Source organism: Myxine glutinosa, chromosome 3, assembly GCF_964187855.1.
Source record: "Myxine glutinosa chromosome 3, kmMyxGlut1.1, whole genome shotgun sequence".
Taxonomy (NCBI): domain Eukaryota; kingdom Metazoa; phylum Chordata; class Myxini; order Myxiniformes; family Myxinidae; genus Myxine; species Myxine glutinosa.
Genome location: NC_136263.1, coordinates 31,563,090 through 31,586,759, shown reverse-complemented (window position 1 = coordinate 31,586,759; position 23,670 = coordinate 31,563,090). Strand labels below are relative to the sequence as shown.

At 43.2% G+C, this 23,670-nt stretch overlaps 1 protein-coding gene across 2 annotated transcripts in view; it reads right to left on the bottom strand.

Annotated features, from left to right (window-relative positions):
• Positions 1-17,648: 17,648 nt before the first annotated feature.
• TTC39C (tetratricopeptide repeat domain 39C) overlaps positions 17,649-23,670 on the bottom strand; it is a 79,112-nt gene continuing 73,090 nt past the window's right edge. For both annotated transcript variants that reach the window (XM_068111144.2, XM_068111143.2), the window contains 3 exons: positions 23,629-23,670; positions 21,896-21,934; positions 17,649-18,354 (listed from right to left, as the gene is read on the bottom strand). The exon at positions 23,629-23,670 is cut by the window's right edge and continues 63 nt beyond it. In XM_068111144.2, the coding sequence (XP_067967245.1) occupies positions 18,265-18,354; positions 21,896-21,934; positions 23,629-23,670 (171 nt within the window). In that variant the 3' untranslated portion in view covers positions 17,649-18,264. The remainder of the gene's footprint in view (positions 18,355-21,895; positions 21,935-23,628) is intronic.

Genomic DNA, 23,670 nt, shown 5'->3' with positions numbered 1-23,670 from the left:
CCGAGCAAATCCCTTCCTGCTCCATCTCCACTACCCTCCCAACCCCTCACATGTGTATGAAAAGAAAGCAGAAGCTTTAGTAAAGGAGTCCCAGGTTCAGTTGGTGGTGGAATTTTAGAATATTGTTACAGACGCGGCTTTTAGATGTTATATTGACCGAGCGGTGGTGTATTTAACCGCGTCCGAACAGTTCCTCCCCGATTAAAACCCGATCGCCCCACAGATATTCAATCGGGAAATCTCTAAAGCGACCGAAAGAGAATGAAAAAGAAGAAGAAGAATACGGAGGAAGAACAGGTTTTATTATACACACACAAGCAATGGATGGAAGAAGCAGTAACACAGCGAATCCTTAACTTACACTATTCATTTTTACTTAGCCCCAAGACAAACGAGCAGGACAGGACGTTCACACTTACACAGGGGATAATGCAGGCAGGTAAGGCTTGAGATGGAGGCAAGGTCGGGAGGCCGCCGTTCGCAATTCCTCGCGGTTTTGGCGGGAAACCCTCGTCGTGTATCCGCTGTGGTCGACGGCACGCGCTGGTTCGGCACACCTGCTCCTCTTCTGGGGTGGGGCCGTCTCCCTCCTTTCAGCGCGTCTCTCCAAAGCTGGTCTCCTTGCCGAGTACCTCTCCTCTTTTGCTTGGAGCGTTTCGCATCTCACCGCCTCTCTTTGGTGCAGCCTCTTTGCTCCTCTCCCAGGGTCATCTCCAGCTCATCTCTTAAAGCAGTCCCCTGCAGTCGCTTTTATCACCTCGAGCGAAATCAAGCCGCCGACTCCGAGGGCACGCCTACCGGGTCACTCACCGCGGTGTTGATTGGCTGTTAGGGCTGGTTCACTCCTTTCCTCTTATGACGAGGTGGAGACACGCCTTTCTTCCCCAACCTTACCTCGTGGCCAATGGTGGTTTGAAGAAAACCGGCCAAAATGCGGCAGGCAATTGGAAGGGAGGTTTTGGGGAAATTGGAAGGGCCTACGCTTATTTTGTTTGATACAATGCAAAGTCAATCTAGTGGGAAAACACATACTTAGCCTACATGGAATAAGGAAATACACTATTTAAAAGATATATCGTGACCTGCGTGTACATTTCATGCAATTAACTAGGACGCTGACTGCGACCATTATTTACATTAACAGGGTGTTACCGTACCTTTTGTAACGTTCACATTGTAACGTTTTCACATTCGTTACACCTCCTCCAAAATTGTTACACTTCTCAAAAACCGTTACACTTCTCAAATTCGTTACACACTTCTCAAAATCGTTACACTGCACCCCCCTTTCTTCAGGTCCGTTCTCGGGCCTATTAAACTTTAACTTAGTGTGACACGTAGGTGTAATTCCCTCTACAATTAACCTGACCCTGAGTGTGACAATTTTAAAACACAAATAAGTATGTCCCCCTATTGCATTGCATCCTGTCTAACAGACTCAAGCCCACAGCTAACCGAATTACGGAATTATTCTCAAACTATACATTTACGGTGGGGAGCATTATTTACAATGACGTGATTTCTTATTTACAACGCAACCCAGGACCTGTGTTTTTTTTTTTTTCTTTTTTTTCTTTTTAGGGAACAAGAGAAAGAAATTCCTGTTGGCAGGGAGGAGACAGCACGCATTGCATCGATGCACCAGTACCAATACCACCAAAGCACCCAAAAGCACCAAACACCACAAAGCACCCAAAAGCACCATCCAGTGCGCAGTCACCATGGCTCATAATAAACACAACAAAACAACTGGTGGTGGTCTTCTCTTTCTCTGCTGGGCCGATGTTCTTCCCGACGTCTTCTGGCTTCATGCGGCCTAGTTGGAAATAATAAAAAGCACAACTTGTGTCCATTTTTATTTAGGGCCTCAGGGGCCAACTAAGGGTGGTCCACCTGTTTGGCATAGGTGCCACCTTACCGAGGTCCGCAAGCAAGATTCCCTGGCCACTATGGCCGGTCTCCAACAGAGGTGCCCTGCCCCAGAACCTGGGGTCCATCAAGTGGTACTTGGCCGCAGAACAGCGGTCCATACAGTGGTACATCAACGCAATGCATGCTGGTTCTGGGAATCTCGGGCGCACAATGGCCACCTCACGCACGCTCCCATCGGCACCCAATGGCGCACAGGTCATGTGGGAGACAAAAAAAAGACAATTGAGCGAGGGGTAAGGTCACAAGGGTACACGTCAATAAGGCAATGCAAGGTGAAATGCGTACGGAGGCCGAAGTGAGAAAGCTCGTCCCTACCGTACGTCACCCCCCTGTCACCTACCCTACCCTTGTTCTCACCCCATATGTACAAAAATCTACACATTTACAAATTCGTCACTACTGTCACGTCGTCCCCATATTTCCCCTATACCAAATTCGTCTCCACAATCCCTTTACTTCAAAATTTGCCATCACCAATTCATCATCAATCCTCATAAGGAGGGAGAGATGGAATTACGCACAATGTCACACCCACGTCATGATGCGTCTCACAATCCAAACATTTGCATCATAAAAAATAATCAAAACATGGCATGGTGTGGAGTACCTGTCACCTCAGGTGAGTGGATGTAGATGGTGCGAGGAGATCCTTCATCCTAACTATCCTCTAAATGACTTTAACACACTTTACACTACCCGGGGTCTTTCCCTGCCAATCCATTGGCTAACTTACACTATGGGTTCTAATAACCAATTCCCATTGACTAACTGTGGTGCTTCTCAATTTGGGGTCTCACTCCCCCGATTCATCTCCCGGTGCTCTAGCACAATTTCTGGGCTGCGACGTGTACCTCTCCCAACAGGTCTACCCACCTGCACACCTCCACCACTGTAGTTGCCACCCGAGCTTACCTAGCTCCTCACCCTAACCTAACTACCTGGGGACAGCCCCTCTCCTGGCTCTGTCACCCCATGGTGCCCTCTGGCACTGGGCTACCCGGGTCCGTCCTCCGGATCCTCGGGCCCCATCCACAACAACTACTACCGGCTCCCAGAGCCCACCTGCGGCCTCACCTGGCCGACATCCTTACAGTGGTGGAGTGCCCAAACCAACTACACACACTAACAGGCAACACGCCCAGCCATTTCCACAACACCAACGCACCCATCCACATACCATTCTGTCACCCGCACCACAGATGCCAATATCCAACCACAATTTACCTGTACCCTCTACCTAACACTTACACTACCCGCCCCGGGTATCCGTGATGGGGGTCCACTCTTCCCCCATTCACACCTTCGCACCATCCACTCCACTCCACAATTTCCACCATTCTCACTCCACGACCATCCATTCCAATACTCCAGATATTCCACACTACCATTTATTCCACACAGCCACATACACCTGTTCTTCATTCACCTGTCGTTGCACACCTGTGCAATCATACCTGGTGCCACCTGCACCCTCCTTTCTTCCTGGACCATTTGGTCAACACAACACGCAATCACCACTACTCCCTCATACACTGCTCCACACACCTGTTCAGTTGCACACCTGTGCAATCACACCTGTTCCATTCTCACCTGTTCAATCCTCACACACACGGCATCATCTCAGCTAACTACTCCCCTCTGAAACTTGCGCTTCCCAGTCGTCCCTTTAAACTATTGCGCTCCCACGTCATTATAATCCACACTAATCTACCTGCGTCCCCACTACAGGTATCAGTCACTAACTAAACTTAACGTTACCTAATGTCATCTTCGCTAGATCCCTATCAATATAACCTAACCCACCCGGGCTAGTTTTCACTGCCATACACCCCATAAGCTATTGCGCATTTGCCCCACGTCTGTGAGGGATGGTGGATTTGCCATCCCACCACATCGGGGGTCTCTCACTATAAATTTTGCTCGTCCAAATGCCAACCAATTCAAAAAATTTTCATTTACTGCCAATTCTACTCACTTTTCGAAATTTCGTATCAATTCACTATCACTATCACGATCACCATCATCACAGTCCGCTATATCCTAGCCTCGGTGCGTCATGACATCATTAAACTCGGCTTCGTAAAGCCGAGCAATGAATTCGGGTGGTTTGGTTGCCTGCAGGTTGAATCCGTCCGGCTTTCGGTTCAAGGGAGGTGGTTTGGTTGGACCGAGGCTCCACGCACCATCTCGGCGCGGCACCTTGCGGTCCCGGGCCCGATGGCTCAATCTCCCCCGGTCGGAACCCCGTCCCCACGAGGGGGCACCGTTCCGCCTCCTCCCACTCGCCCTTGAACCGGACCGGTCGCCTCGCCCGACAAAGCCCGGACCGGTCGCCTCGCCCGACAAAGCCCGGACTCGACCGTGCGGGGCGGGGCCAAGCCCGAATCGGCGACGCTTCGAAGAGAAGCGACGCAGCATCGACCTGCACCGGGCCTCGCACCCCCCCACGCACCGAGCGCTCGCATCGGCTATCCGTCGCCCTAACCGCTAACCTGGTTACCATCGATGCTTTACTTGCATGCTTACAAGCATACGCTACCCCTTTCACCCTCACAAAACCTGGCGTTCCAACGCTGTCCGTACATTCCACCAACGCTCTCCCTGTTACACACCATACCTCTCGCGCACACTTTGGTCCACACCTCTCCTCCGTTACGTCCTCCGTAACACTCACCATGGGCGTGCACTCTTGCATCCACCCACTAACGCGCTCACATGGGCTCTCCCACACCCGCGCCATGACCAATTCAGGTGTGCTTTTTCGCACACGTTCCACCACCACCTTACTCTCCGTGTCACACTCACCCTCGCACGTACACTCCGTATTGCTCTCACTCCCTGTGTCACACCCCGTACATTCTCGCTCGCACTCGGTTTCACTCCCACACTTTATAACACACCCACTCGCCGACGCACACTTTTTCCTCCCACGCGTGCCATTTCCACTCACACGGGACCCTTCACCAACGCCCGGATGCTTCCTCGATCCCAAGCGCGCGAAAATTCTTTTGTTGCTAAACATCCTCTTACAAAATCTACCCGCACAATATACAGCACGTCTCACCTTCGGGGTTCTTCTTCCTCCCTGCACCAAAACCTGCAAACTTCCATTTGGATTAGCGAGTACAGCATCAGGATGTGCATTTAGACTTTGAGCAATTTCCATTCCTTCCTCCGATTGTTGCTCTTTTAACTTTAAGTCCCCGGTCTCTCCAATTTCAACTATACCCATAATTTCTTTGTTCACCTCGACGACCGTTGGCTTTAATAAAATTCCCTCTACCTCATCGGTCGCCGGCTTTTCCAAACCCCGGGTCGCGATTTCTACCCCCGTCATTGTACCCGTGCTTTCCTCCACTTCGCTCAACCAGCGCTTTTCGACCCGCTTTACCTCCTCGTGCACCCCTGGGACCCTTTCGCCCACCATGCGATCCATGGTCTCCCCACATTTTTGCATGCGGTCACCCATTCTGTTCGTTATTGCTTCCATTTTGTTTAACTATCGCCCACTGTTAGCCCTCCTTTCGTCCCTAATTACCCCCATTTGGCCCCCTATCTTGTTTTCCATCCCTTTGAAATTATCGTCTGTTTTTACCATAAAGGCCATCATCTGTTTCATAAACAGGTCCAAATTCATTGGCATCTCTGGCTCGGCTGCCGCGACCACGGCCGCGGCTAAATTTGGTGCCGCTACACCCACGTGCGCGAGGACGCCATTTTGTGCACCTGATACCCCCTCAACCACATTGCCAATGTTCTCCTCCTCCCTTTCCTCCACATACATTTCCCCGAGGTCCTGGGTCGATTCCACCCTGTCTATCTCTCCCACCGACATCCGATCGCCTTGATTGTCCATGGCGCGATCTCAAAATTCGGGTTTTATAAAACAAAATAAATTTCGGCAGCTTGTAATTTTGAGCGCGTTAAGCGCGCTTCGGGTCCGATCTCCCTCCTCGACACCAATTGTTACTCTAATAGTACAATTGGTGTTCCAAAATTTGGGCCTAACCAATTTAGTCCCAGGTCCGAATCCAACTCCTCGACACCAATTGTTACTGACGCGGCTTTTAGATGTTATATTGACCGAGTGGTGGTGTATTTAACCGCGTCCGAACAGTTCCTCCCCGATTAAAACCCGATTCCACCCGACGTTGACCCGATCGCCCCACAGATATTCAATCGGGAAATCTCTAAAGCGACCGAAAGAGAATGAAAAAGAAGAAGAAGAAGAATACGGAGGAAGAACAGGTTTTATTATACACACACAAGCAATGGATGGAAGAAGCAGTAACACAGCGAATCCTTAACTTACACTATTCATTTTTACTTAGCCCCAAGACAAACGAGCAGGACAGGACGTTCACACTTACACAGGGGATAATGCAGGCAGGTAAGGCTTGAGATGGAGGCAAGGTCGGGAGGCCGCCGTTCGCAATTCCTCGCGGTTTTGGCGGGAAACCCTCGTCGTGTATCCGCTGTGGTCGACGGCACGCGCTGGTTCGGCACACCTGCTCCTCTTCTGGGGTGGGGCCGTCTCCCTCCTTTCAGCGCGTCTCTCCAAAGCTGGTCTCCTTGCCGAGTACCTCTCCTCTTTTGCTTGGAGCGTTTCGCATCTCACCGCCTCTCTTTGGTGCAGCCTCTTTGCTCCTCTCCCAGGGTCATCTCCAGCTCATCTCTTAAAGCAGTCCCCTGCAGTCGCTTTTATCACCTCGAGCGAAATCAAGCCGCCGACTCCGAGGGCACGCCTACCGGGTCACTCACCGCGGTGTTGATTGGCTGTTAGGGCTGGTTCACTCCTTTCCTCTTATGACGAGGTGGAGACACGCCTTTCTTCCCCAACCTTACCTCGTGGCCAATGGTGGTTTGAAGAAAACCGGCCAAAATGCGGCAGGCAATTGGAAGGGAGGTTTTGGGGAAATTGGAAGGGCCTACGCTTATTTTGTTTGATACAATGCAAAGTCAATCTAGTGGGAAAACACATACTTAGCCTACATGGAATAAGGAAATACACTATTTAAAAGATATATCGTGACCTGCGTGTACATTTCATGCAATTAACTAGGACGCTGACTGCGACCATTATTTACATTAACAGGGTGTTACCGTACCTTTTGTAACGTTCACATTGTAACGTTCACATTGTAACGTTTTCACATTCGTTACACCTCCTCCAAAATTGTTACACTTCTCAAAAACCGTTACACTTCTCAAATTCGTTACACACTTCTCAAAATCGTTACAATATATTTAATCTTTTTTTCCTTTGATATCCGTTTGACAGCATAATAGTCAATAACTGTTCAGACCGATTAAGGTTTCTCGGTGAAGTAAATCGACAGAAAGGGAATTATGCATTGACACAATAGTTTGTGGATATACGTTTTACTTAAGTTAGGTGTGCAAAGCAACAACTGATCTATTCACCACGTGCGCAACAAACATGAATACAACTCGAAATTTGCAGCAATAGCAATATTTTTAGACCTCCGCACGCACTGTCCCAAGACACGCACTGTCCCAAGACACGCACTGTCCCAAGACACGCACTGACCCAAGACACGCACTGACCCATGACCCAAGAGCTCTTTCAGCATTGGACGTGCTGTCGTTACGTTTACTTCGGTCAGACAAAATCGTGCAATTTGCATTGATATATATACTGAAACGCAAAAGAAACTTACCACCTTTGAAACCTTTAAATATCAACAATAACACTGCGTGTAGTAAATGTGTGAACTTATTTGTGGACAATAGTGTCCTCACTGTCAGACAAAATGGTCACGGATGGTCACTTGAACCTTCAATGGTCACTTCATAGCACAGCTGTTGAACAGCCATTTTGACTGTCAGTGATTAGCCAAGGGGTATGGGATGATTTTAATGAGCTGCACGTGATGTCTTGATATTGGCTTTAAAAAGGCCAGTGCAAAATGGGCATTTTGACTGAAAAATTTGACCATTTTGACCAACTTCAAAAAGACCGAAAACGCAAAAGAAACTTACCACCTTTTAAACCTTTAAATATCAACAATAACACTGCGTGTAGTAAATGTGTGAACTTATTTGTGGACAATAGTGTCCTCACTGTCAGACAAAACGGTCACGGATGGTCACTTGAACCTTCAATGGTCACTTCATAGCACAGCTGTTGAACAGCCGTTTTGACTGTCAGTGATTAGCCAAGGGGTACGGGATGATTTTAATGAGCTGCACGTGATGTCTTGATATTGGCTTTAAAAAGGCCAGTGCAAAATGGGCATTTTGACCGAAAAATTTGACCATTTTGACCAACTTCAAAAGGACCGAAAACGCAAAAGAAACTTACCACCTTTGAAACCTTTAAATACCCAGAACTGAGACCTGAGACCACCCAGAACTGAGAAACTTTCAGCATGACAACGCTCGTCCCCATGCTGCTCGCTTTACCACTGCATTTCTCCAAGGCGAGAACATCAACACCATGCAGTGGCCTGCACTCTCCCCTGACCTGAATCCCATGGAGCACCTGTGGGATGAGCTTGGGAGACGCGTAGTTAGCAGGGCCAGGACACGGGCAGAGCTGCTTCAGACATTGAGGACTGAGTGGGACAGAATCCAGCAGCAATCCATCCAAAGACTGGTAGGCAGTATACGCCGACGATGCACTGCCTGTGTCAAAAACAATGGTGGCCACACACGCTATTGAAAGGGGACTGACATTGCACCCTGTGCTGTTCTGTACTGTAGAACAAACTGATGAGATGGTGTATCTTGGTCAAAAACTTGACATGTCATCAATAAAATGCCAATGTTTCAATTAGCAATTGTTGGTTTGTTTTATTTTGAACTGTTACAATTTTATTACATTTCAAACAAGTGGTAAGTTTCTTTTGCGTTTTCGGTCTTTTTGAAGTTGGTCAAAATGGTCAAATGTTTCGGTCAAAATGCCCATTTTGCACTGGCCTTTTTAAAGCCAATATCAAGACATCACGTGCAGCTCATTAAAATCATCCCGTACCCCTTGGCTAATCACTGACAGTCAAAACGGCTGTTCAACAGCTGTGCTATGAAGTGACCATTGAAGGTTCAAGTGACCATCCGTGACCGTTTTGTCTGACAGTGAGGACACCATTGTCCACAAATAAGTTCACACATTTACTACACGCAGTGTTATTGTTGATATTTAAAGGTTTCAAAGGTGGTAAGTTTCTTTTGCGTTTTCGGTCTTTTTGAAGTTGGTCAAAATGGTCAAATTTTTTGGTCAAAATGCCCATTTTGCACTGGCCTTTTTAAAGCCAATATCAAGACATCGCGTGCAGCTCATTAAAATCATCCCGTACCCCTTGGCTAATCACTGACAGTCAAAACGGCTGTTCAACAGCTGTGCTATGAAGTGACCATTGAAGGTTCAAGTGACCATCCGTGACCGTTTTGTCTGACAGTGAGGACACTATTGTCCACAAATAAGTTCACACATTTACTACACGCAGTGTTATTGTTGATATTTAAAGGTTTCAAAGGTGGTAAGTTTCTTTTGCGTTTCAGTATATATATATATATAGATATATTAACAGCTGGAGTTCTTAGGATAAACATTAAACATGACATTACAATGTCTTCTTCCTGTCACATGTGCTGATGTGTCATAAACGGTATGTTGTCATGGTGTTCTCATCCAGGTATGACGATTCATCTAAGGAGCTGGTTAATGACGAGCTCTCCATTGCCTACCCTGTCGTGAACGGAATCCCACAGTTGGTACCCGGAGATTCCCGCAAGCTTCAACCAAAGGATTCGATCTCGACTGGCCCTCTTGTCAGTTAGGCCACGTTCTTGCTTCCTTGACTTTCAGAACAACCTTGAAGGTCGTCACACATACACAACGCCATTCGACTGCAACCACGATGGCGGTGTCGGTAGCCGCAGCTTGTGTGATTTGGGCTACTGTGACCCTTTGTGGCATGACGTGTGCTCTTTGGGATGGACCCGACGGCGAGGCGTGGCTGAGGGGCGATGGTCTACCTTACTTGTGTCTTGCCCTGGGAGCGTCTGGGCCCGTATTGCTGCTCGGTCGTGTCGGTCAATGGCTCGGTCTGCAGCTCTTTCGGCATAACTGAATGTGTGGAAGTCATTTCGTGTTTATATTATCAAAATGATTTTCATTGTAAAAGTTTAACCAATGACGAGGCAAAATAAATGTTTTACTTTGCACTGCTCAATATTTTATCTTTTCTTTTTTCCAAACTCCAGGTGGGCTGTCACGTGCCTTTTTCTCAGGAGTGGGTTCCATTTGGCCATTCCCCCAAAAAGCTTAGATTTGTGAAGTGCTGCAGAGACTTTTGCCCTTCCGGCAGGTTCTTCCATCTCAACCAAGGAACTCTGTAGTTCTGTTGGAGTGGTCATTGGGTTCTTGGTCACCTCCCTGACCAAGGTCCTTCTTGCCCAGTTGCTCAGTTTGATCGGATTTTTTTTTTCAATCTTAGCTTTCCCACCACTGGGTGGGTACTTTTGCTAGTCTACATATCAAAAGGCTAAGGGACCGGCTCTGTCGGCGATTTTACTCCTACCGGCGACAACATGCACGCATTTCTTTGACTGCAAACCCACCATTGCGTGTTTGGTGTTAGCAGTAGGTATTATGACTTTTGTAATCCTTCGTTTAGGGGTGTTTCCAGCAAACAAACATGCATTCATCCCCTTACAGACAGTCATTCTGCTTCCGTGTAGACGAGATTATATGATATACGTTTCGTGTACATACTTTGTCTTCACGCACAATGGTGTTTGACCATATGGCTCGGCGGTTAATTCGCATGCCTGTGGAACTTCAAATCCGAAGTTTTGAATTTTGCTGTTTTTTAATAACCGTTTTGTTCAACACCATGAGCAAGCGTGCTTGACATGTTTTCAAAGCAGGATAATATATGAACAGACCACTGTCCACATGATGCGCACATGCACATACATACTGTATGAGGGCCTGTTCCTCTGGCTGCTCCCACAGAGAGCGTGTGTTTCTCATAACAAACTAGCCGAAAGCACCTGGAGTTGCCCGGGTTCTTTTTGAATGAATTTACTACTATAATTCAGCTTTTACTCGCGGCCATAGAATATTGACTACTATAATTCAGCTCAGCTTTTAATTGCGAAATTGGCCCAGCCCTGCCGAGGCGGCCTCGACCGGCCTCGCCACCTAACCGAAAACCTTCCCGGGGGCCATCCCGACATTTTTTGTTTCAGAGGTTTCCTCCTATCTTTCACCGTTCAGGAGATTAGCGCATGCAGACAAACAAACAAAAACTTTCTTTTATATATATAAATATAATATATAATAATAGAAGATAATTGCTAAAATTACCTGACAAATCACAACCATATAATGAAGCACTGGAATTTCAAAGTATTTACTGTTCATGCTTGTATAAATATATTCAATAACAATAACACAGTGATGTGAGTTTCTTAAATATTCTGCTTCAGCTTAAAAATGACAACTTTATTGTGTGAAAAATTATATTTGTAACAAACTCATACATTGCAAGTTATGAATAAAGCATACAAAGCAAAGATGCAAATTCATCAAAACAACATTTCACTTTACTTTGTGACCTCAAAGTTATATATATATATATATATATATATATACTTACACAATGGGGTGCAAAAGTATGAGCACTTAAATCAATGCCAAGCTTTCTCAAATCACGATTTAAAATACTAATTTGTTTAATAATTTTTTGTTTTAATTAATTTGTTTAATATTGAGACATTTAAGAGGATGATATAATTTATGTGAGCAGTCTGATGATGCTCTGGAGTGCATTACAATGAGTTGGGAAGAGATCGACTCAAACATAATCCATAAACTAATTAAATCAATCCCAAATGGGCTTGAGGTGTTTCTCAAGTCAAAAGGGGGTCACACTGACTATTGATTTTAGGGTAAAGACAAATTAGATTCTTCCAATTATAATAATTGTTGTTTTATAAGGACCGAAAGATTTCCTGGAAATCCCTTGAAAGGGTTTTTGGTTTCATATTACAATGATTTATTTTGTGACGCCTCAATTAACAAATTTATTCCCCTGGACTCGTACTTTTGCACCCTACTATATATATATATATATATATATATATATATATATATATATATATATATATATATATATATATATATATATATATATATGTGTGTATGTGTGTGAGATTTTGAACTACAAATGGAAAAAGTGCAAATTGCTTCCTGTTTCCTTCCATGATTATGGACATGAGAATAGTCAGCTGACTATCCACAGTATCATTGTGGTTTGAAAGATGCACAAAGTAGAGTTGTAAGTTTTTCACTCTGCACAGGTGAAAGGCATTTTCCCATTTAACCTCGATTTATTTAACATATAAATGAAACCAAAAAGTAACTTGTAATCGGCTTTTCATATAGTGCACACATCCTATCCCCCATTGCAACAATCAGATGTCGCTGGGGAAGAGTCGTGATACAAGTTCCACCAAAACATCACACTCACATTTGGCTGCAATACATATAAATAAGCACATGAACACATAAAGAGTACCAAACATCCCAGATGTACTAATCATCTATTTTCGCCTCGATTTGAGGAATGTTATTCAAAGTATTGCTCTCGTAAGAACCCTGATGCACTAATCTTGAAAACGATGTACAAACTACAAAAAAACAAAAAAATCCAGTTCTCAAGAAAAAGTGCTTTACAAGTTAAACAAATCGCGTTAGCTGCAACTTGTGTTTCAAACATTTAAGTAATCTATATGGTAAACACAGGAACTTGAACACTGGAACTTGAACCCAGGATGCCATTTGGCCTAGACCGTCACAAGGCGTCACATGTGTGATTTATAGATTGATAAATAATAAAATGTCATCACGATGAATAATCACACACTCGGTAAACAATCCCTTTGAAAGTCCTATAAACATGTGAAGTATCGAGTGGTTAAACCCAACTTGCATGTGAGATAAAACAGTAATTGGCAAAGCATGGCACCTGCTGAAGAGATGGTAATGATAAATAAAGAATTGCTTTCACTTTCGTGGTGAGCAATAAAATTCTATCTACTGGCATGTTGGTAATTTACAGAACATGGCACAGCCGTACAATAGAATAGCATTTATATATATATATATATATATGATTTGAGATGGGCTAAGATTGCAATACATTGAATATGCAAGGCCTATATTAATCCAGTGATTGTAGGTCAAATCCTGACCCCACTAAGAAGGCTAGAAGATCCAGCGTTTCCCTTGCTCAATGTGTAGTAGATTGGATAGAATTACACTGGTCAATTTTTTTTTTAAAGTTTTATGGTTCTAGTATATTTTGAGGTGATTCTAACCAACATGTACCTGTAGATTTTGATTATGATATCCAATTTTCACGAGCACATCCAGTTTTTGAGAACCAGTATACCATAGGAATATCAGCCACAGCCAAAATTCGTCTTGTACTCACTGATCAGGACTTTGTAACGAGACTATCCGAGCTGGAAAGCGTTGCTTGGGATAGCTTTGTGGCTCTTGCTAACAATTACCTTGGAAATTTTCGAGCACTAAATTATGAAGAGCTTGCGGACAAGATGTTGAAGAGTTACCAGGCGCCCGGTGCTCGAATGTCACTCAAGATACATTTCTTCCATTCTCATCTGGACTTCTTTCCACAAAATCTTGGCGATCTCAGTGATGAACATGGAGAAAGGTTTCACCAGGAAATTGCCATCATGGAGACTCGATATCAAGGCCGATTCAATCCAAACATGATGGGCGAATACTGTTGGACTTTACACCGTGAAAGTGATTACTCCTACAAACGCAAAAGTAAAGTTCAGAAGCACTTTTTATGTGATGTAAATAAAAACTTAAAGTTCATATTACTTTTTGTGATATTTTATAAAGTTAATATTATTTTTGGAGATTTACATTTTTTTAATGTGATGTAAATAAAAACTTAAAGTTCATATTACTTTTTGTGATATTTTATAAAGTTAATATTATTTTTGGAGATTTACATTTTTTTAATGTGATGTAAATAAAAACTTAAAGTTCATATTATTTTTTGTGACAATAAATAGACTTATTGAGACTTAATCAAGAAATTCGCATGCTCTAAAGATTTTTTTCCACACTTATGTACTACGTCAAGGTTACGTGACCACGAAATTTTAAGGTCAGATTCGAATTCGTGGGCACCAATTTAGTTAGAAACAGTTGAAAATAAGTCAGAACCAATTTGGCTGTTGACCAGTTATGTATATAACCATATTTGATTTTTGAGATGTTTCATAATTTCATTCCATAATTTGAAGAATATTCATCTTAACTAAGATTGTGCAGTATTAACTAAATTGAACCATGAATTAACTATTTTAGTTTCCCAAGAACCTTAAGCTTACTGAGGATCTCGGACGGACCATGCAGGTTCATGCGAGCAAGAACGCCCATAGCATATCGCCATGTATTTGTTTGCCTTCGTCGAAGCGTGCCATGATTAATGGCATCAACACACCCGTTCATAACATAAAAACTTCTTGTTTTGTCAATGAGTTTGGAGCTAAAAATCATACCTTTAAAATATTGGTCAATCAAGGAAAGTTTAAGCTGTGCTGTGGCTCAGGTGAAAGTTGAAGAAACTTTTATCAGAAACATAATATGAGCCTAGAAAAAGACTCGTGGGTAAGGAAGTACCCTTTTTATAGTCACGGCAGATATGAACTGGATACTGAAGAAGCTTCACTGTTGATGTCAGCACTTGAGAAAAAAAAAACATTCCCACCTCTGGTTTCATGCCCAAATAAAAATGTTTACAACTTGTTTTAATGTGGCCTTCCAACTTGTTCTTCTTCCTCTTCTCCTGGCTCGAGCTCAACACAGCAATGGCAGCAACTTGTGTGGTATTTTTAAAAACTCCCACTCTGGAAGCACCGAACTCTCAGCAGAAGAGGCAGTCGTTGAAGGGCCACAGAAAAAATATTTTTCAAATATCTCACACTAGAGTGCAATCTCTTCTTTTCTCAAGTGCCACTGAATGAATGATCGTTTTAGGGCCATTTTCCCCGCGAGGGCGGGGGTTAGTCTTGCGGGCCCCATGACAGTCATGGTTCCCTGTTTGAGGCAATGTTTTTATGGCCGGATGCCCTTCCTGATGCCACCCCTTGGTCGCCTTTTACGATGCACAGGGATACGGTGTACCTATTCTAAATCTCATCCCAGCAAGCTGGTGCTCAATGTACCGACCTCGGAAGGATGACAGGCTGAGTCAACCCCCCTGGTGTTAATTCAGCGATCGACCGGGATTCGAACTCAGGATCCTAGGGTCCCAAGCCGGCACCCTAACCGCTAAGCCAACACCAGGTTGTGTGCCACTGATCAATCAAAAATATGCTATTGAAGGTCAATTTATGATATATCATAAGGTTTTCATTGATCGAGCTTTGAGCTCATGTGGAAGAAGCTCTCAGGAACAGAAAAGTGCCTTGTTTTGAGAAATGCGAGCTGTATGGTGGGAACACGTGATGACTAACTTGATGGAGAGTGTTGTTTCAAGCTAAGATTTAACATTCCCCATTTTTCCATCTTGCACATTCTTAGTATTCAATTTAACTTAGTATCAAAGTGTCATTCAGTTTATTGAAATTGTCTGAAGGGTTAATCATAATTATATGAATGTGTATCCTTAATACAGCAATGCCATTCCACAGTAGTATTTCAAACAGCAATGCCACCCCCGCCTCCCTCACAGTAGGAACATTAATGAGTCTGTTCTAATGCTATTTTGAAAATATATAATGGTACAATTTGTCCTGTCGTTGGTAATCTAGTATAATTTTAGTGGCATTCTGTGTGACGGGAATTTTGCTGATTTGACGTGATTTGATCGCCCAAACATGATTTGACGTGGAGAAAGCACCCTTGGGCTATAAGAATGGGCACCACTTCATGCTCTGTGTGCAAGAAATGAACTTCCTGTATTTCCTGCAGACAAAGAGTGCAAGTGGATAAAAGAACGAGCAGGAGTACAATCATAAATCGAATGCACTTTTGGTGGACACCGAGGCCGGCCTATCTCCCATTCCACTCAGATCTGGCAAGGGGTGAATAAAGGAATAGTAATGGAGTTCGGACGAATCTACTAATAACGTACACTGGATGCGAGCTGTATGGTGGGAGCTTTTGTCATGCGATAGTGGAAAACAGCATGCCATGAAAGACTGAGACTTGATTTTGGCAGACTCATCAACTGCTGAAAAGTCACCTGTGAAAACACTCTGACTGTCCTTTATCGTCCTACTCTCTCCTACCACAGCCCTCCCTAACCACTTTAGTTCACGCACGTCCCTCAAGAAACCCTCACCTGCTCAAGTCCAGACTGGTTTGCCCACCCACATTAATTTGTTCCCTTGTTCTCGAAATTGTGGCATTGTCTCCCTGACTCCGCTATCTCATTCTCCTCACTTCAGTTTATTAAGTAAATTTTGTCAATGAGAAAAACGAGTGCTCCTGGTACACCTAATGGAATAATTACTGTGGAATGACATATATATATATATATATATATATATGTATATATATATATATGTATATATATATATATATATATATGTGTATATATATATATATACATATATATATATATATATATATATATATATATATAAATAAATAATATGTGAGGTGTGTGTGTGTGTGTGTGTGTGTGTAGCCTTTTCTTTGATTTTTATACAATTTCATACTGATAAATCAGTCCAATTGCACCAAAATTTGCTGTACCACACACACTGGGAAGGTCAACGTCACATGTAAAACTTTCAATGAGGCCATTTGGCCCATCATTGCCATGGTGCACTCCCAGGTTGTCTTTTGCTGCAGCTTTAAGCATCAATCTTCTCTTATGGTTGACGGAAGTCTAAATAACCTGATCTTGATTGGGTGACCCAACTTGTTATAATATATACAAAGGATCTGAAAGGAAGAATATTTTAACCCAGACCTTTGTAAAAATACAAATATATATATATATAGAAATAACATAATGTTGGCGTCATTGGCCTCCATAAGTGATTTCAGTTTCTGAATTCAAACTTTAAAAAAACAAAAAAAACCTCTGACTTTAACAATGATAAATCAATAGCCTTTTGCAAACTTCCAGCTTCACTAAAATTTGAGACATTTATTTGGGATATAATTCTTGACTTAATGTGCATTTGAGACATTCATGGCAGGATTAATTGCGTGTTTGTTTAAGAAGTTGCATCCAACCCCCCAACAATGTACTGAGAGCTGACCTAGTCTCAGGCAAAGTTTCATCCGCGAACCCGATGGACTTCCTCAGGCCAAAATAAGCTTTCAAGCTGAGTACACCTTCACGCTAACGAAGGTTCAGAACCAAATGTTTGATTGCGAATCATTGATGTTTGAATTGGAAGCAGAACTTTCCTGCGTATTCCATCAAAGTTTGTGTCATGTAACACTGCTCGGATTTTCTGAACAGTTCGTTATTTTATCATGGTGCCAGCCATGCAGGAGATCCCACCTTCCAGTGATTATCAAATGCCGTTGCCCTGGGGATGGCAAGCCTCGATGAGATGGGGAGCCAGCACCTGACACTGAGCATAAACAAGTGTTGCCTTTTCCTTCTGCCAACGCACGACTGAGGTGGAGGTTGTTCTCGGTCACTGCAAAGTCTGAGGTCGTTCCTTTTTTTTTGGGATTCAGGAAGGAAATGTTTTGTATCCGTAAAGTTTCCTGTGCAATTTGTTGTAGCGCGTCTCTCCACTGGGTACATACATCATGCTGGCTCTTGGGACCAAAAAAAGAGTGAAGATGATGTTGAAGAAGTGGTTCGGGGGAAATTGAGAACCAGCGTTCCTGTCTGATGGACTTTCCTCTTCTTGTACTAAAATGTCACAGATTTTCACCACACAAGCTGAATTTTACTGCAGTGCATTCATTTCTCGTGTGCTTTTTCCATCCTCTTGTTTCTTCTTATTCCTCTTTACACTGACTCTCATTGTTTCTACGTGCCTCGTTTTGATGCCTTTTATTTTGTGATAACGGCTATTCTGTTTTTTGTTTTTTTGCATGTTCAGTTAGCTTCCTTGCTTTTTATATTTGTTGGCTGTTTTTCATCAGATAATTATTGCTTTCCTGAAAAACGCGGTGACCGAGTGGATGTGCAAAATGCCATGGCCTCAACAGGGTGGCACAAGTTAGTGCAACCATATTAAATGCCTCGTCGGCGAGAACCACGACCATACGGTCTTCATCGGATTCACGTGACTCAGGAATGAGGGCAGCAGATCACTGAACAGGACAAGAGAACCTCACTGGGGAATGACGTCTTTGAGCGGAACAAGAGCTGCATGCAGACGGACTTGAAGTCGATTTTCAAAGTCGTACTCTGTAAACCCATCCTGCAAGAGAAAAAGAGAAATTAAAATAATTGATGTACTCAAAATGCTTTTTTGCCATTATGGAGAATCTTCTTCTTCACTTACAGCACATTATAATAAAACATTTTATTCACCAATCTTACTATAATTCACCAAATGTCCGTCCGTCCGTTTGAAGGTACCGCAAAAACGGCTCAAACGATCGCAACGATATTTTGGGTGGGTATTCCTGGGACCCCTGGGAGTAAAACAGTCTATATTGTTTTTCAAAAGTTTTCCCAATTTTCCAAGTTTTCCAATTTTCCAGTTTTTCCAAACACGATGGAATAATATTTACCGATATGAACAGTGATGTGGCTTTTGTTGAAATTCTACATACCAGGAGAGAGTAGATCGACTCCTGACGAACTCTTCCTATATAAACGTGCGGCTCCAAAGTAACACGGCAGCGTGTGCAAAGCGACTGAGAAACAAGTGTAGCGGCCGCTTCCGTGTTACAGATTCGGTGCACACTCTTCACACATAAACGTGCGACTGAGAAAGACATGTAGCGGCCACTTCTGTTTTGCAGAATTCAATCTTTTTTCAAAATGGGCGCCATGTACTGTTTAGATTTTGATGATTTGCATGTGATATGATTCAACGGATGTTTATATGAATCGTTTAAAATAAAATAAAAACTTTCAATTTCTGATATTTTTCCTTTTCATTTGGGCTTCTCAATTGAAGCCCCGCCCATAGGGCGGGCACCGTTGCTAGTTCAATTAATGACTATTTATCATCCAAGCAGACAATGCTTTCTGTTACCTCTTCCATGAAAGGGGAAAATCCAAAAACAAAAATGTAGTATTTATTGATGTGCAAGGAGAATCAAGGATATGGTATCGAAAGAAGGTTTTTTTTTTTACACTTTGAAAGTATTCAGGTGCAATGAGAGTTGAAATTCTGTGACAATGTGGTAGGATCTGCAGCGATAAACTAACATGATTGAAACCGAACACGTTTAAGTGCCAGGATGTTTGGTCCACAAATCAGTCCAATAAATACTCAGGATAAAAGTCTTATCCAGCGAACCCAAAATAGTTCCAGAGTACCACCTTTAGGTAGATTGATGTTTTGAAGAAATCACAAGTGAAGTGCGGATGGATGCGTGGGAGAACATCAACATTGCCAATTAGCTAGGGTGGCCTACTAGTACAATTAGGAGGTTAAGACTTAAGATAACTAGAGAGTTCATAGAACACCTGACCTCATGCAGTCTTGAGAAAAAGGCCATGGGAAGGGAAGGGTCTGCGAGCGCCCAATTTGATTGAGCGTAAAATCCGTAATATTTTGTCCAACTACTGCTAAACAGAAAATTTTGGAAATGCAAATTAGGTTCAAGTACTGTATATAATTCAATTGAAATGAAATCAAGATTTAAGGTGTTGTAGAGAATTTTTTCCCGGAACTTTCCCACCATTGATGCAGCGTCTTTTAGACCACCTTATTGGGCACGTTACATTAGTTATTCATGCCTGTTGTTTGTGTCCTGTTTGTGTCCTGTTGTTGGTTTGTTTCCTTAAAAACATAAAGTTTCCTGTTTGGAATGATTTTCAATTTTTTTTGACTGCCAGTCAGGCAGATGGAGTAAAAATGTTATCTCACTCCTCTCTGTGCATGTGCGATCAAGAAGATATGCCTTACAATTTGCCAAATTCAGAGCCGAAGTACTAAAGGGTAGTTTTCCAATTCAAGTTCAAAATATAACATGTTCGGTGGGTTAATATTCCTCTTCTTCTTCTTCTTCTTCTTATTTAATGGTGACAATTATTCCCATGTTCTTGTCCACAGGGACACCTAACTTGAAAGTCTTGGTTTCCACTGTGTCAAGCTGTGCAAGATGTGATGCAGGGGAGCCAGCCCAGAGGGGAGAGCATTAGTCCATCAAGCTGTAGATGAAAGCCTTGTAGGTGGACAGGAGCTCAGGTGTGCCAATAAAGGACTTTGCACGACGAAGCATGCCCAGTCTGCATTTGGGTTTGGAGGCCAACTTTGACATGTGGCTTGCCCACGAGAGATCATGGCTGAGCTCGAGAACCAAGACTTTGAGTGACTGAATGTGTTTGAGAGGGCTGGTGAGAAAGTAGATGGGGGGATTTCCAGTATGGTCCATTCAGAGAGAGAGAGAGAGAGAGAGAGAGAGTGTGTATGGGATTTCTTGGGATTGAAAGACATATTCCAAGTGTTTGACAAGTTTGTGATTTATTTTGTCAGGGTCTGAGGAGAGGGAACAAGCTGCTGCTTGTCTGACAAAAGGATGTGGGATATGATGGCAGAGGGTTGAGTCATCAGTAAATATATAAAGAGGATTTTCCAGAGAGTCAGAGAGATCATTGATGAAGATTAGGATTAAGATGGGGCCTAGAACACTGCCTTGGGGCACTCCAGTCTTGACAGGGAGAGGAGAAGAAACGGTTCCATTGAGAACTAAAAGAGTAGAGGAAGCCAGCAATCCAAGAGTGGAGTTGGCCTTGGAGAGCCAAGTTGGCCAAGAGTGGAGAGCAAGTTGAGACGGCTCGGATCCGTTAATCTGTGGGGAACACGATAAGCATACAATGTTTCATGCATGTTGGGGGTGTGTTCCATTACCAATCAATTTGTAGAGTGATTACCAAATGGCTTAAGCACTCGAGCAAGGACACCATTGAAACGGTTGATAAGGAATGGCTGGATTGGTAGGCAATAGCAAGCTTCTTGGTGATGGAACACACCTGCGGTTTGCTCCAAATTTCTTTCAATTGCGACTGTTTGGAAAGAATTCACGGAATAGTTTGTGGTTATAATATTTTTACTTCCACTAGCTACTGTGCTGCACGAAATGCCACCCGGCTATTTATAAATCTTAACACGAAGTTTGTCCAAGGCAGAAATCTTCCTTTGGGAGAGGGGGAGCTCGCTACAACCTCCGTGGTGTGACCCTTAGGCCCCCTGGCAGGTTTGGTTGAAATAGGATAAGTAACGACCGAATGTATCATGGTCAGACAGACAGACAGACAGACACCAAATTGCGTATTTCAGTATGATGCTCACTCAACACCATTGCCCCATCTCTTACCACTCTTACAAGCCTGGTGTTGCCTTAACGGTTATGGTGGCTGGATTGACATCTTGGACTCCTGAGTTTGAGCCCCTTTCAAACCGTTTAAATAACGGCAGGTGAGTTGACTCAGCCTGTAAACCTTCCAAGGTCGGCAAAATAAATAGTGTTAGGGAGTATTGCATCAGCGGCACAACTGCGCCTACAGGAAGTGATGCAGCCAAGCAGCCACCAGCTGCATACGAACCACCACCACTCTTACCACCTTCACACCTGCCTGCAAATGTTGATTGTGAGCCCTGCTCCAAACTGGCAAACAAGTTTCCATATTCCATCGATATTCCCAGTTGCAAGCACTTGTGGCCGAGAGTAGAAGGATATTGGTCACATCTTCCATCATTGGTACAGTACCGAGTTTATTAAAAGTTAAGAAGAAAAACATCCCAATCTTGCAATTGAGGCACTCGTAACAAGAATGCTCACCTTGGCTTGTAGTAACAAAGTCTTTCCCTGGCCCATGGTCTGCAAATAAGAAAGGATAATTACTGTTACAGGCTGTCCAGAGTTTCTGAACACAGTGTTCTCGAAAATGTGTTTGTATACTGGATGTTCATAAACCGAAACAATAAATCCCCTTTAAATACATGTAGTAAGTGATTAATTGGTTCCCGAACACAAATTACACCCTTTTTTTAACATGAAAATATTATTAAATGTACGTTTTAAAAGAAACAAGACCGAAAGTCTAACAGTGGCGTAGCCTGGCTTTTGTTTGACACTTCAGTTGAAGAGGATAGTATGACCAGGGTGGGGTTAGGGTTAGCAAAGAATGTAAATATTAATTTTTTTTTTTGCATTGAGACTGGTTTATTGTATGTTTCGAGTCAACAATGAACCAACCATACACCGCCTCAATCTAGAAACTTTGCAGTAACGACAAAGGGATTGCAGTATTACGATTATATTTGCTATATTATTAGAATTAACGCTATTATTATTATTATTATTATTATTATTATTATTACGAAAACGACACTTCTGTATTAAGAAACCGGTGCTAATTTGTCCGAAGTGGCCTGAAGGTGAGCCACCATGAAGGCATGAAGCCTAAGGCCTGTGTCATTGGAAGACCCGTAACACCTATGCTTTCAATATTTGATGCTCATTTTAACAATTGGTTTGTTTGCGTCTCACTCTGAATGAAAAATGTAAAGGTAGGGCATGGCAATTGTGATACATGACAGGTTTGACGATATGTTCGGCCTGCACCAAATTGGAATCAAAATGGCGGTGTGTGGAGGCAGCCGCCGTACCGCCGTAATGACATCAGACGTAATCACATCACCCTGTCATGTGACCAGATCTTCAGCTCTGATTGGTATACATTTGAGGGGACACACATATGGACATACGGACAGACAAACACTGCCCTCGACGTCTTTGCCCTATGGGCTACGCCTTAGAAAATGAATAAATTAGAGTAAATGGAACGTGTATAGTGCATACATGGCAAGTTGGAAGTGATGAAGAACGGGTTGGTAGGAATCGGGTTGTCCTGTCCTGTCCATGAAGCTGTCCATGAAATAAACTATACTGAAACTTAAACTGAAGAAGGTAGGGAGTTGAGTGCCTGATTATAAATGAGCAAAGTTATGTGTGGCAAATAGTCGTGTAGCAATTGGACTTGGACCAGTGATGGATTTACGTCAGGACTTGTCTGTTCCACGTGACGTGTGCGTCATACATCACTGTACTCGCTCAGCTTGCTGAAAGTGTCCATGTTTCATCTTTATACAGTATATAAATTTTATTAACAATTGCAAGATTTTATTGTGATGTGGACCGCTGTTGTGTGAAAATAATTTTACATAGCAAATTTTAAGCAAACCCGCACATGCAGTCTAAGCTCAAGGCAAGATGGCGTGGCGCATGAGCTGTCCATCGTCTTGGTATGATAGGCTTTCTTTATCATGTGTTTCTCAAACCCCTTCTTTAACCATGAAGCCATTTGTGCATTTGACATTTTGTTTTTATCAATTTCTTTCATCCATTCACCAAGGCATATTGTCTTCCCTATTTTTAAGATACCTGTAACGGTGTCCACAAATGTGAATTTTAAAATAAACTGCACAATCAACTGAGATTTTGAACAACTTAAACACGAATTGTTATACATATGGGTACAATATGTCAACCTGCCAAATCTGAGGGCTCACCTCTGAGTGTTCGGAGAGCAGACATCCCAGCTCATAGCATGC